Raw genomic sequence first — 14,854 nt, forward strand, 5'->3', positions numbered from 1 at the left:
GTAAGTAGTCTATATTTAAAGTTAAGTCTCTATCCAAACACCGCCTTAGTATTTGCAGGTTTTGTGTTCCTTGTTGTCGATTATAAAAATGATTGCCGCAGTTTAGTTTTAGTAATGTGACCTGTTTGACACACCAACGCTGGGGCTTCGATGCTGGTTTTTGCACGAATCTAGGCGTACTGTCCCAGAATTTGTTAGTAGAAGTTTGGATATTCTACAATGGTGCAGTTCAATAATTAGCCAGTCAACTAAGAAATCTGTACAAGTTAAAAAGAACACTATGGGTGCAGAGCTCCAGATCCAGCTCTAGCTTTACCTCTTCTAGCTGAAGTCCCGCCAAACAGTCTCAGCTACATCTAAAATAGGAGCAGAGCTAGGTGAAGCGTTCTCACAAAATAAACTAAACATATGGAGTTTAGGTTTATGTTGCTCCATAACTACACTTCGTATTCAATTCCTGAAGCTAAATTTAGAATTCAGAGCTCTACCAAATAGGCCCTATTTTCCAGATCCTACAACCAGTGAGTTTTACCATGTACAAGTAAATAAAAAGTTTGGAATGGCCACTATATTTTCAGATCCTACACCCCAAGAATCTAAAATATACTTCCTCCGTCTCACAATATAGCAATCTAGTACCGGATGGACACTTCAAAGTACAACGAATCTACTATAAGAGCATCACCAACAGTCTACCTATCTAATTACCAAAACTAATTTTGAGCGATTTTAGTAAAAAAAAACAGCTCCAAGATATCCCCTACTGTCCTATGCAAGTTTTGGTGTTCCATTCTCCCGATTCCTCGCTCCGTTTATATGTGGGCGTGAAACTCGCTCCCAATCTCGCACTCCCACCTCTCTCCTCCCGTTCCCGCGCGTGGGAGATAGCGATCTTTCCGCACGTGAAAGAGAAAAAAGGAATTTCTATTGGTAGTTTAAAAGAAGGACCCACTTTTAATTTTTGGACATTGAATTTAGGCTATCTGTTGGAGGGAGGAGTTTTTTCACTTCCTATTTTCAATTTAGGAAACCCAAAAATAATTTTTTGGGGAAAGATTATAGATAATCTGTTAGTGATGCTCTAAAGTGTCTAATCCAGTCCTAGGTTGCTATATTATGAGACGGGGGAGCAGTTGTAACCACTAGAAGCTCCTAACACATTACCATTGTTTAATTTACTTCATCCGTCCTAAAATTAGTGCAGTTCTACATGGTTCATGTCAAATGTTTGACTGTTTATTTTATTTGAAATACTTTATGTGTGACTATTTTTAAAATTTTTTATAATTTTTTAAATAAGACAGATGGTCAAACGTAGTATACGAATACTCACAACTACACTTATTTTATGATAGAGGTGGTACTGATTAAGACAGCTCTCGCCTGTCAACTCCCTACCTACTACTCCAAAATGGCGATGGGTGCTTCAATTGTTTTTCTACCTGCTGCTTTTAGTCTTATCAGTTACATCCAAGATTTTAAAAAAAAACAATTTTAATCTAACAGTTGATTTTGATTATTTATCGTAGCTCATTTTCTAGATTGTTTTTTTTTTCAAAAATTTACATTGGCTTTTAAACCACTTACTAATACACTGGATATAAAAGTTTTATGTGTAAATTATTCTTATTAATTAGTCAATGTTTCTGCCAGTTACTAGCCATAGTTAAAAACAATCTCATTGCCACCATTTGCCTTAACATAGCGCCTGCTATGCCCTGTCATAGCTCCTACGGCAGAGGGGCACATTAACGGGTAGTAGCTCAAGATATCCATCATTCATTTCTAAATCAATGATTTAATGGACTTATAACGTTTCGTTTCAGTGTTTTTTTGATACAGTAATTAAAAACAATCCACAGCGAAACGAGGCACTGTTGCTTGCATTGAACACATTGTAGCAGATTGCTGTAGCTATCAGAAATGTGCGCGGTCCCATGCGTCTTAGCTTTGTGGTAGCTGCCAGAAGTGTAATGATAGCTTACTTAATCCGCAATCTTTGTCTAAAAAAAATCTGCACACTAGTATAGATCTTTCTATCTGTGACGGGCTCTAATATGGCTAGAAATAGCGGGCCGTCACAAAAAGGTCATCTCAATCGGTCCAAAAAGTGCCCGATTAAGATATGGTTACACAGACATATTAGATGTGCATAAAACTTAAGCCCGTCACGGATGACATCTATCAGTGACGGGCCATAGTTTAGGCCCAATTGAGATAACATTCCATATCTCAAACGGGCCTAAAGTTGTGGCCCGTCACAGATGACCATCATCTGTGGTCATCTGTGACGGGCGCCAACTTTAGGCCCGATTGAGATAACACATCATATCTTAAACGGGCCTCAAGTTGTGGCCCATCACAGATGACCATCATCCGTGACGTGCACAAAACTTAGTCCCGTTTGAGATAGCAACTAGGCCCATCACAGATGACTCATAAGTGACGGGCTATATACTTAATCTTTGTCAGGCATTAATTAAAGCCCGTCACCCATGACTATTTTTTCAGTTTTCATATGAAATGTTTATATTTGTAAGTTGAACTATACCAAAATAATTGCAGTATAATAATTCATTTTATGAGTCAAAATAATTTTATGGGTAGTAAATGATTTCAAATGGAAAAAATGTCAACAATAAAGTTGTATAACTTATCAAGATTTACAACTTTTAGTTTGGTCATTTTTCTATATAACATTTTTTTTTGAACAGTTTGAATTTGAATTTAAAAATATAACAAATTCAAACAACATTTTCAAATACTAAATGATTTCAATTGAAAAAGTCATCAACAACAAAGTTGAATAACTCATCAAGATCTAAAACTTTTATTTTTGTTATTTCTTCATCCGACGAAATGTTGGTAATATTATTCACAAATTTAACATATATGTGTTATAGTTTATAAAACCAGATAAGAGATATGTCAATTTTGTGAACAATGTTACTATCACTTTGTTGTATGAAGAAATGACCAAAATAAAAGTTTTAGATCTTGATGAGTTTTTCAACTTTGTTGTTGATGACTTTTTCAGTTGATATCATTTAGTATTTGAAAATGTTGTTTGAAGTTGTCATATTTTCAAATTCAAATTCAAACGGTTCAAAAAATGTTATATAGAAAAATGACCAAAATAAAAGTTATAGATCTTGATGATTTATACAACTTTGTTGTTGATGACTTTTTCAGTTGAAGTCGTTCACTGATCTAAAATTCTATTTGAACTTTTCAAACTTTGAATTTCAAATTTCAAATTGTTTAAATAGAGCCATATGGAGAAATGACCAAAATAAAAATTTTGCACCTCGATGAGTTCTACAACTTTGGTTTTGGTTACTTTTCCATTTGAAATCATTTAATAACCTCAATTTGAAATCCTGGCCTAGGGCTTAATAAGATTAATAGAATACTCATACCAATAAGTTACAACTACTTTTCCGGAAGCCAATATCCAAAGAACTTTGATGTTAAGCGTGCATTTTCGGGATGGGTGACCAACCGGAAAGTTTGAACTTCAAGTGAGGACAAAAAAAAGACTGGCCTAGGCCTGAGACTAGCCAAAAAATAAAATTTATTTTTTTATTATACTTATCTGTGACGGGCATTAACTTAGGCCCGATTGAGATGAGGGTCATATGTGACGGGCCATAGTTAATGCCCGTCACAGATAAGGGTCATCTGTGATGGGCGCTAGTTGTGGCCCGATTGAGATAGGTCATCCGTGATGAGCTATAGTTTGACTGGTCGTCTAGGTCAAAGCAATCAGTGACGGGCTTTAATTAGGGCCCGATTGAGATAGATTCATCCGTGACGGCCGTTTGCCCGATTGAGATAACTCTTCACATCTGTGACTTCTAGCCTGTGACGGACGCCGTGCCCGATTGAGATGGGGTTTACCGCCCGATTGAGATGATGGTATCCCTTCTAGTGGCAATCTATTCTCCTTTTATTATCTTCTTTGTTGACTACATATTTGTGGTTATTGATGGCTTAATTCTATTTCTTGGTCACACCTCTGCTCATTGTTTGCTTTGATCTCTTGTTCTGTTCATAGTTGAATACTCCATCCATTCCCCAATACTTAATTATCACCCAACAGCATTCATCTGCAGCTTCGTTCATTCTTATATTAGCAGAAAATTTGTAAATATTCAAAATATAATACATTATTGAAGAATTAAAAAATATAATAATCCGACCTTGAATGAAGCAAAAGGAAACTAATTAATTAGAGCGGCAACATGAAAACTCTCATCTTTTAAACGGCGATCCGTGGGTGAGAAGGTGAGGAGACAAGAAAGAATGGCGTAGCCATCTCAAGGCACACAACCAAATTAGGTTTAGCCAAAATTTGGCTACTAACCAAACACAATTTAACATTTCCAAACTATGGCCATACCAAAATTTGTGTCTATGGCCAAAATTTGGTGAGACTCTTTTAGGCCTCTAACCAAACCAGTCTAATGTCCTGTACGGTGTATTCTCTCATATAAAAAAACAAATTGAACCAACATACAGCAAGTTAAATTGGTAATGTATATGGCAAAATTAAACCATATTTTCGAGCAAAATCATCTTAATAGAGAATTATTTTATTGTTGGCTGATATATTAGACTCCGCTCCATCTGAATAGGAAAAAAAAAGAAGCTTTTACTTCTTTTTTTTCTTGTGACTGGGTCCCATGATCGACTTATACACTGCAGCAGCACTCAACGAATTAAACCATGGGAAAAATATACAGTCACAACAATATACATATTGGAAACCTGAAAACTACTGTTGGCTTAAAAAAATATCTGAGATTTGTCCACATCATCAAAAGTAAAAATGAGTAATTTTTTTACTTATGATTAAATCTGCGAGTAAAAATTTTACTCTTAATGACGTGGAAAAATCCGATGTATCTACTACCTCGTCTCGTGGGTTTCTATGTCCAATATTTGACCGTTCGTCTTGGTTGATAATAAATTATGGTTAGTACTTTTGTTGTTATTAAATGATAAAACATAAATAGTACTTTATGTGTGACTAATTTTTTAAACTTTTTTCATAATTTTTTTAAATAAGACAGACGGTCAAACGTTGGATAAGAAAACCCAGAGCTGCATTTAAATTGGTAGTATCTTTTATCCAACGGTACTTTTTCAAGTTTTCATTACATATATGGTTTGCACTATATATTTCCCACAGCCTCTCTACATTGAGAAAATCACTTATGTACCCAAGAAAACTCACCTAATCCCTTTTATACCCTCGAATTTTACACGATCCCCTCTATACCTCTGAAATTTCGCTTTGATCCCTTCCATACCCCTCCCAATAGGTTTCCTTCGTTTTCACGTTATGTGTGGTTCCAAATGTCTAAAATACCCTTGTAGATGGAGGAGTGGCAGCTAAATTGAAAAAATTGAAAAAATGTTGACTGAACAATGTGTATATTATGAGACTAAATAATGAGTGCATAACAAATTTATTGTGGCACTGAAAAAATGCAATATATTAAACTTGTTGTTTGTGAAAAATAATAGGATCAGGAAAAGCTGACTGTCTGTACAGTCATCAGTTTCCTCTATAGAAAAAATTGGTTTCTCTATACAAGAAATTGATTATGGTACAATAAGAGCATCAATAGCATCATACATAACAATAGAGATATCTATACAGAAAACTCCATACATAACAGTTCATATCATGCGCACACACAATTCCATTTCCATACCCAATAGTGCAAGAACCAAACCAACATTCCATTTCATACAAAATAGTGCAATCAACAAACCAAATTAGCTAGGCAGTATATCATGAGCATAATGGCATAAGGTCCATAACAGTACATCATTACATCATGAGGAAGCAATCCTTACAATAGCAAAATATGGCCACTATGACTACCACTTTGGAGGGCATCACAACAACAAAATCCATCATCCTCCACAAGAGAAATGGTACCAAAATAAAACTTAATCAGCAAGCCATATGATTTAGTCCATAAGTTTTCTTTTGCTCCTAGTGTCCATTGCAGGACTCTTATTTGTGCTCCTTGTGCGCATAGTTTGGCTACCAGGAGTATTAGAACATGATGGTTTTCCCTTTGTCTTGCTCTTGGTCATTTTTGGTGCAACCATAGGTGTTTCCTCCCCCAGACATGGCAAGGCTACAATCATGTTAGATGGCTCAGGTTGGTTGGTATATCATGGAAGTACACCTGCAAAATGACAACAAAAAGCAACCTTAACTAAATTTTCCATGATATACATACACAATCCAGTTGCTTTTTGACTAGCAAAAATTAAATATTATCTACTGAATTTTCCCCTAATTGCCCTAAATACTAACATCAGAGAACAAACTAAATTGTTGCTTTGCAGTAATAGAATTTGAATTACCTCATCTTTTAATAGTTCCTCCTAAACACAATCACTAAGAAACTCGAAGAGACAAGCTTTTCATTCTCAATTTAATATAACATAAAGAGGACCAAGAACTGTAATAGCTATATCTAGCTAGATGCACCCAACAAAATTTGCCACACAAACAAATCTGAAAACTACAATCATCATTAGTCACTGGATGGTGAAGATGTCCTTTGCTTTTTCTTTACGCATTTACAGAGCTTGGATGAATCATGTTCTGTAAAAGATGTTGATCAAAGGCCTTTGGTCGCCCATATCAATGGGATCACACGCATTGCTAAAACTATCTTCAACACAAACAGCTTCTATCGAATAAGTGTTGTAACTACAAAAGTAAAGGCAAAATTTGCTACAGGACACTCAAAGATTGTGGCATTTGTTGTGAGAAACCCAAAAATCGTATATTTGCTTGTGGACACTGTAAAAATATGGTAATTAGCTGCTGGACACTCGAGGCATTATTTTAATATTTTCGGTGAAAACAGAGAGAGAAAGAGTGTTGAAAGTACCAAAATGCCCCTGACACTGTTCTTCTTTCTTCTCTCTTTTCTTCTCTCTTTCCTGCCCCTGACACGGGTCGCGTTCTTCGCTGTAGGTGGCGGCGCCATGCGGGAGGTGCTGCTCACGCGGTGGGAGGGGCGGGACGACCAGGTGCTGCTGTACGGTCTCCTCCCGGCAGGGGTGGACCACGGCGAGCTCATGGGCAGAGTGCGGTTCTGCCTGTGCCTGACCGGCGACGACGAGGGCGCGGCCGCGGCGAGCCGCCGCGTCGTGGAGGCCATCACGGCGGGTTACTGCGCTGTGGACAGCGCCGTCTCCTTCCTGCGCCGCCATCGCCGGTGAGCTCCAAGGCCAAAGCCTTCTTCCCCTCGCGCCACTGCCTCTCTCTCTCTTCCCCAATTCCGGCCAACGCCGTCCGTTGCCGCAGCGCCACCTCCACGCCATCACAGAGCCCCGTGCCGTGCCACCGGGTTCGCCTCCATCTCCTCTTGCCGACGCCGACGCTCGTCGCGGCAGCCATGCGCCGTCACCGACGAACGCCGCCGCGCCGCCGCCATGGCAGAGCACGGCCAGGGAGCCATGGCTGCTCTGCCACCTCCTCCTTCTCTCACATCTGGTTGCAGCCGGACCTGGTCGGCTTATACAAATGGCCCACGGGCAAAATTGTCTTTTATGAAAGTTTCTCTCACCGTTTCAGTCGGAAATAATAAAATAATGGGAGGTGTGTCCACCAGCAAATTACCACATTTTTTCGGTGTCCAAGAGCAAATACACGATCTTCAGGTGTCTCACAACAAAGACCACAATCTTTAAGTGTCCTGTAGCAAATTTTGCCAAAAGTAAATTACCTCAGCTTTATCTAAGCTTCCAAGCCTCTTCCCTGTTGTTAGATTAGTTATGACTACAGACGCCCGCGCGGCGGGAGGGGCGGTGGCTGACGGCCCATGCGGTGGGAGGGCAGTGGCTGGTGACACCCACGCGGCGGGGCGACGCCCACACAGCGGGAGGGCGGTGGCCGGTGCCCCTGCACGGCGTGACGGAGGCTGGACGACGGCGCGTGGCCGGTGGGCGGCAGGATGGCACGTTCGGTCGGAGGACGGCGGGACGATGGCTCGCGCGGCAGGAGGGCGGCGGGATGCCGGCGCGGGACTGTAGGTCGGCAGCGCGCAGAGGCCGCTCGCGTGGAGAGGATGTGGGAGAAGGAAAGAGGATTGAAACTTTAGTTAGGATTGGCATGGGCATTTTGGTATTTTCTAAAAATACTAACAATACAACACACGGTTTGAGTAACATATCTAACGGAAACCTATCGGGAGGGGCATGGAAGGGATCAAAGCGAAATTTCAGGGGTACACAGGGGATTGGGTAAAATTCGAGGGTATAGAAGGCATTAGGTGAGTTTTCATGTGTATACAAGGGATTTTCTCTACATTATTTGTCTGACATTGTACTTAAATAGTTTGATTATACATTAGAAATGGACAACGGCTAAGGGTAACCATACTTCAGGCCCCGTTCACAACACACGAAAAAAAACATTTCAACATTACACAAACTGTACAGATATACTCGAGTGAATATTTCATGCCATTTTCACGGTCTGCACGATTCACATATAGTATCTTTGTACCCCCTATAGCAATGTAGAAGTTGCGTATCACAGAAATATGAGAAAATTCAATAATGTTCGCAAAAAAGTCTGAACATGAACATGATAATTAACTCATTTGAACTTTCCACGTACCTGATCAACTTGATAGTAATTAGTAAAACAAAGTATATTCGAGCTGGGTTGTGAACAGTACTAATACATATATTCAAACAAGCATGGTGGTATTGAATTCTCATATCTAGAGAGAATTTGACTTAGTGAAGCAAACTGCCAAACCGTAAACCAACATAAATATTTATAAAATTTTCATATACTCCGTTACAGATAGCGTTTTAGAACTTCATTAATGCGGGTGTACTGAACATCTGGGTAGAGCAGAGTTGCTTCGGCTCCATTGTCACCAATGTCGAAGTTTGTTAAGCAACCTTCGTAGAAAATGTGGTAGAAATGTGTTACTCCCACTTGATGAGCAAAATCTGTATCTGCTTGCATAAAAAATTGCATATCAATGATAAGTTAGGTTAATCATTGTTTGAAATTTAACCCCTTGAGTAATGATATTAAAAAAGGAACATAGCCAAAAGTGTACATTATCAATTTGGTAATCAACCGAAAACAATATGATTGGTGTGGTGCTGAAGTTGCAGGTGTTCTACTCCTGCCATCAAGAGTACTTAAATTAAGTCTTGGTGTTCATGATTAAATAAATATATATATCGATAAGCAGTTTATTTTTACCTTTCATTGAAGCCAAAAATTCATCACCGTGTATGTGGAATTTGGTAAGACTTTTTCCAGAGAGTTTTTCCCACATCGCGATCAGCTCGTTCTGAGTGAGGCAATTATCCTGTGGTCTTATGTATATTGTCTTGTTCAAGGTGCGAGGATCATCGATTGATTTGATTGTATATGTTCCCACATCATCTTCATCCACAAAAAACACTGGATATAACATTGCAGCTTAATTGGTTAGTATAGTTGAAATTCTAAACTGAGTGTAATATTACTAAAGAATGGTTTTCAATAGCCCTAACTTAGTTCTTATGGTTTCATCAAATAATGAGTAGTGAAAAGGATGGTGAGTAATGCATTATTATTTTTCACAGAAAATCATGCCAAAAAAATCTTAAAAGGACATGATATTTTCACTAGCTAGCTACAGATGAAAAACATAATTATTTACAATAGAGTACATTGCGCTCGTGATAAACGAACTTGGCATGTGAATGCAATTTATCACGGGAACTTAAAAAATGATCATGTTAGTGCAACAACTTATCTACTTTGTACGTTTTGTAAAAAAAAATGCTACCATTGATTTTGTTTGTTGATATGCACACATGATTAATCTAAGCAAGGGATAGGGTGTTTTGTTAAAACATATTAGTTTTATTGTATCCACATGCCACTACCCAAGTTGCTATACTACCAGCACGTGGTTTTTGAATGACTTTTTTTAAGGTGTTTGTTTTTGGGATAGGTGAAATTGGATTAAGAAAGAAAATGTTCCCCTAAAATTTGAATTGGCTTGGTCTCTCAAAAACTGGTGGAACAATGGGACCTATTTTTCTCTTTGTCGACATATATACCATCACTTAAAAAAATAGAACCATCTCATTTATCTTGCTGAACAGATGGTTGCGACCATCTCATCCCAAATTTGGATAAGTCCAACCCATCTTAAAACCAAACAAGTGTTAACTACTCCATACGTTTTCATATTGTAAGTCGTTTCGAATTTTTTTAATGCTAAACTTCTTGAAATTGGTTTCATTGAATATAAATTAAATATATTTTTATAATTTCCTTTTTTAAATTGAAAATATTGCCATAGTATTTTTATAAATCTGGTCAGAGCTTAAAAAAAGGTTCACTTAGAAAAAAGTTAAACTGACTTATAATATAAAATAGAGGTAGTATATCACACCCGTACAGCAAGAAAAGTTAATAAGGTAAAAAATGATAAATGGATTAAATGATGGAGAAACAAAAGACGTTCATTAGGAATCTTGTCCTGCTCTAATAAATTTGTACATTAAAATATCAATAAATTAATATTTTTAAATGAAAAGTCGGTAGATGAAATGAACTTTACGAAGTGGCAACAAAACGTGCAAATAAAAATGGCTGAAAAAGAAAAGGAAATACCAATAATGAAGAATTGAAAACAGGTTATTTGCAGCACAGAATCTGGATCGAATGGGACCACTGACAATGAGAAAAAAAAAGATGGACGTACGCTTCGATCCAAAGATAAATCTCAACTTTCTAAAAAGAGAAGAAAAAGCACAAATCTAACTTTCCATGAGAAAAAGACAAACCATCTCCTGAAAATTAAAGCAATGAAGCAACGGTTTATAGCTAAGTAATTAACTTTTTTACCTTTCACGTTACCATCCCCATACACACCAACTCTCTCTTTGGGAGGGAGGAGAGTTTTCATCTGACAGAGGTTAGGACTGAAGTAAGCTGCAAAGCAATTTGCAGAAACATATGTGTGAGGGATGTTTGCATTCTCAATTGCTCTCCTTATCTCCATCTTCTCATCAAATGTAACCCTCCCAGGTTCAAGAGCATTCCCCATCCTCGATGGATCCCTGCCGAATTCTGACGGCAGGAAACGCTGCTCGCAGATAAGTATTCATAGTAAATATATGGCAATCTGATATTATCCTCATCCTTTAATGTGTGACATTTTTTAGTTTAAGCATTAAGAAAAATCAAACCGACTAGTTATTTAGGTAAAAAAACAAATCTTATTGTACCGCTCATTGAAAATGTAATTGAGCCCACACTATGGTGTTCTATACTATAAAAGTAGAAATCAATATGAGGGTTCAAATAAATCTATTTGTACTATCACCCTAATTAACGGTAATAGAAACATGAAGGGACATTATTATATAAAAATCGTAATTTAGTAGTGACTAAATTTTTTCTCTCCTTTTTCTGATTTTTCCATAGAATATAAGCAATGCCAACGCAATGGATGAGCACAGATCGATCTAGAGGGGAATAAAACATAAATGACAAATTAACCCCTAATCATTTCTGCTGTTAGTATAATAATATAAGTAAAAAACACTAAAACATCTCTGAATTAAATAACTTATTTTTGTGTCCATGAGCTATACTCTATAGAAGATAAAACCATTTACTCGCATCATTCACATTTATCGATATATCATATCAGTAAAAATTGCCATAATTTTACTGAAGTTATGATATATATATATATATATATATATGCAGGCAACATATCCTATACACACAGGCCCTCACGTGTACACAGGTGCACACCAACTAAAAAATGTCACCAAAAAATCTAGAAAAAATCATACACATACTTTCAATTGTATTACACCTAGGGTTAAAATCTTAACGTCAAATTCATTATATTTTAGCCGTAACAAAAAAACAAAAAATCTGACAGTTTTAAGGTTGTAATTTTGTCAGAATTTTATCTTTTTTGTTATTCTCTATGTAGAATGAATTTGAAAATGTGACTTTGCACATAAATGTAATACTATTAAAAGTACATGTATGAATTTTCCTAGAATTTTTTGTGATAATTTTTAGTTGGTGTACACGGTGTGTACACGCGAGGGCATGTGTGTATAGGATACGCTCCCATATATATATATATATATATATATATACATATACATATAGGCAAAATATCCTATACATACAGGCCCTCACATGTACACACGTGCACACCAACTAATAATTGTCACCAAAAAAATCTAGAAAAAATCATACACATACTTTCAATTGTATTACACCTAGGTTAAAATCTTTAACGTCAAATTCATTATATTTTAGCCATAACAAAAAAAACAAAAAATCTAACAGTTTTAAGGTTGTAATTTTGTCAGAATTTTATCTTTTTTGTTATTCTCTATGTAGAATGAATTTGAAGATGCGACTTTGCACGTAGATGTAATATTATTGAAAGTACATGTATGAATTTTCCTAGAATTTTTTGTGATAATTTTTAGTTGGTGTACACGGTGTGTACACGCGAGGGCCTGTGTGCATAGGATACGCTCCCATATATATACATATACATACATACATACATATATATATATATATATATATATATATATATATATATATATATATATATATATATATATATAACCTCTTTACTTTTTAAGATAGTGGATAGAAATCATATATCTATATTCCGAAATGACTACAAATCGAACGTCTGTTTTTTTTTCCAAAAATTGGACGCTATTTAACTCTTATACAAAAATGCTTCAATAGTTAATGAAAATATGTTTCAAGTCTTGAAAAAATAGTGAAACAAATAAGTAGATGAAACAAATGATTTTAAGCTATATCTGTAGATCTGAGTAAAATCGAAGAAAGAAAACATGAAACACCATCCAATACCCACAGCAACAATTTTCTCGAACGAATGAAACATACAGATGCATGGACTGAAACACTAAAAATTCACAACACGCTCATCCACTTTTGTGATGCTCCTCCATTGTGCGCTACTGACAGTGAAGCGACGACGCCGTCCTTGAGCACACCAGTCTTCTGGAATGTGAGAAGAGAAGGACGGTCGTTGCCTAGTTCTGAAGCTCAACACAAAAATCATCACATAGCTCCGGATCAAATCATGTTCTCCAACACCGGTGACCATGCCGTCGTCGCATGTCACCTTCAGCGCCAGACCTCCCCCTCCTACAACTACCTCCTTCACTCGTGTGCCACAGAGATAAATCTAGCCATCCCCAGATCACAAGCTCCACTATGACCTTGAACTCATCCCACCGTAGCGACGTCACCTCAGACGCTTGCCTGCGTCCATCGTCTAGTCATGGAAGAGGGGAAGAGGAGGAAGTGAGTGGGAGAAGAGAGGGAGTCGGAGAGGCTTGCCTCCCAAGCTGTCATCACTCACCATTCACGGCTATGGAAATTGAGATAAAAAATGAGTGGCTGAGAACTGAGGAGCTCATGATATTTCTGTTTTTGTTGGGTGCTCGAGTAGAAGCGTTTTCATCTATATTCATACAGCCAAATCAAGTTATTTTAATTAATTATGTGCTAATTTGTTGAGCTGATAGAAAATAAATTACCTTGATGTTCCCACCTTGTTTGATGGCCTCGACGAGCTTGATCTGGAGCATGAGGTTATGACTGCGGATGTGGGCGCCGGACATGGCGGAGACGACGACGTCCACCTGCCGGATCGCGGCGACGAGGCCATCGTGGTCGTCAAGCGACGCCTCGAGGAGGCGCGCGCCCTGCGCCTTGAAGGCCAGCAGGATCTGGAGCTTGTCGATGTCGAGGCCGATCTCCGGCCGGAGCAGGACGAAGGTGGGGTGGCCCGCCGCCAGGCTCGCCGCCACGATCCGCCGGCTGATGTAGCCGGTGCCATGGCCATGGCTCTTAGCTCTGATGAGTGCCACAAACTAACCACGCTATCGTGCACTTGACTCGACAAAAGCTTTACTGCCGATTGTGGCCTATATATACTACGCGTGGTCCAGGGTCGGCGATTATAATTAATCACTCTGACTGTGGTAGAGTGGTTAGGGGGAAGGTAAAGAACAAAGCTTGAATCTTTTGGCTTGGATCGGCTTGTTTCAGCTCCGCGTTCATATAAAAGTACTGCCCCCTAATACACGATTATAGTATTCCAACTATACACGATCAGCAATCACCCTATTGATCTAGTGTCAAGTTACAATCACACAAGTAGGAGTGAAAAGGGGATACATATTTTCCACCCACACGCTCGACCATATTAATTCGGGACAAAAAAAATTCAGATACCTAGGGGTGTGTGTGTATAGGTAAATTAACTGGTGCTAGATGGAGTATGGGCTCCAAGATTCAAATTGAGTATATAACTACGCCAGATCCTCACACCTCTGACGGGATACCTGTGACGGGCAAACGATTTGGTCACTAGTGACCATTACCTTTGACAGGTTATACGGGATGCCGTCACCGGTGAGGCATCCGGCCGCGGCCCATCACAGGTATCCCCTCACCTGTGACGGGCCGAAAGGAAAACCCGTCACAGGTATACCAGTGACGAGTTTTGCTTCCAACCCGTCACTGGTATCCCCTCACCTGTGACGGGCCGAGACATTACAAGCCGTCACAGGTGATGGGCCGCCACCTGTGACAGCTTTCATTTCTGGCCCGTCACAGGTGAGGGGATACCAGTGACGGGCCACTGAATTGAAGCCCGTCAAAGGTATTGGTCATACCTTTGACGGGCTTTTTTTATCTAACCCGTTTGAGGTGTTTTGGGTCTATAAATACCCCCCAAACCGCCAACTGCTTTCCATC

The 14,854-nt window shown here is 38.5% G+C and overlaps 1 protein-coding gene across 1 annotated transcript; it reads right to left on the minus strand.

Annotated features, from left to right (window-relative positions):
* Positions 1-8,651: 8,651 nt before the first annotated feature.
* On the minus strand, positions 8,652-14,475 carry LOC127756250 (isoflavone reductase homolog). The gene is made up of 5 exons (XM_052281640.1): positions 14,440-14,475; positions 13,630-13,965; positions 10,913-11,153; positions 9,269-9,472; positions 8,652-9,012 (listed from the first exon to the last, which is right to left on the minus strand). The coding sequence occupies exons 1-5, from the start codon at positions 14,473-14,475 to the stop codon at positions 8,849-8,851; spliced, it is 981 nt and encodes a 326-aa protein (XP_052137600.1). The 3' UTR covers positions 8,652-8,848.
* Positions 14,476-14,854: the final 379 nt, after the last annotated feature.

Source organism: Oryza glaberrima, chromosome 12 (assembly GCF_000147395.1).
Source record: "Oryza glaberrima chromosome 12, OglaRS2, whole genome shotgun sequence".
In the NCBI taxonomy this organism is placed as follows: domain Eukaryota; kingdom Viridiplantae; phylum Streptophyta; class Magnoliopsida; order Poales; family Poaceae; genus Oryza; species Oryza glaberrima.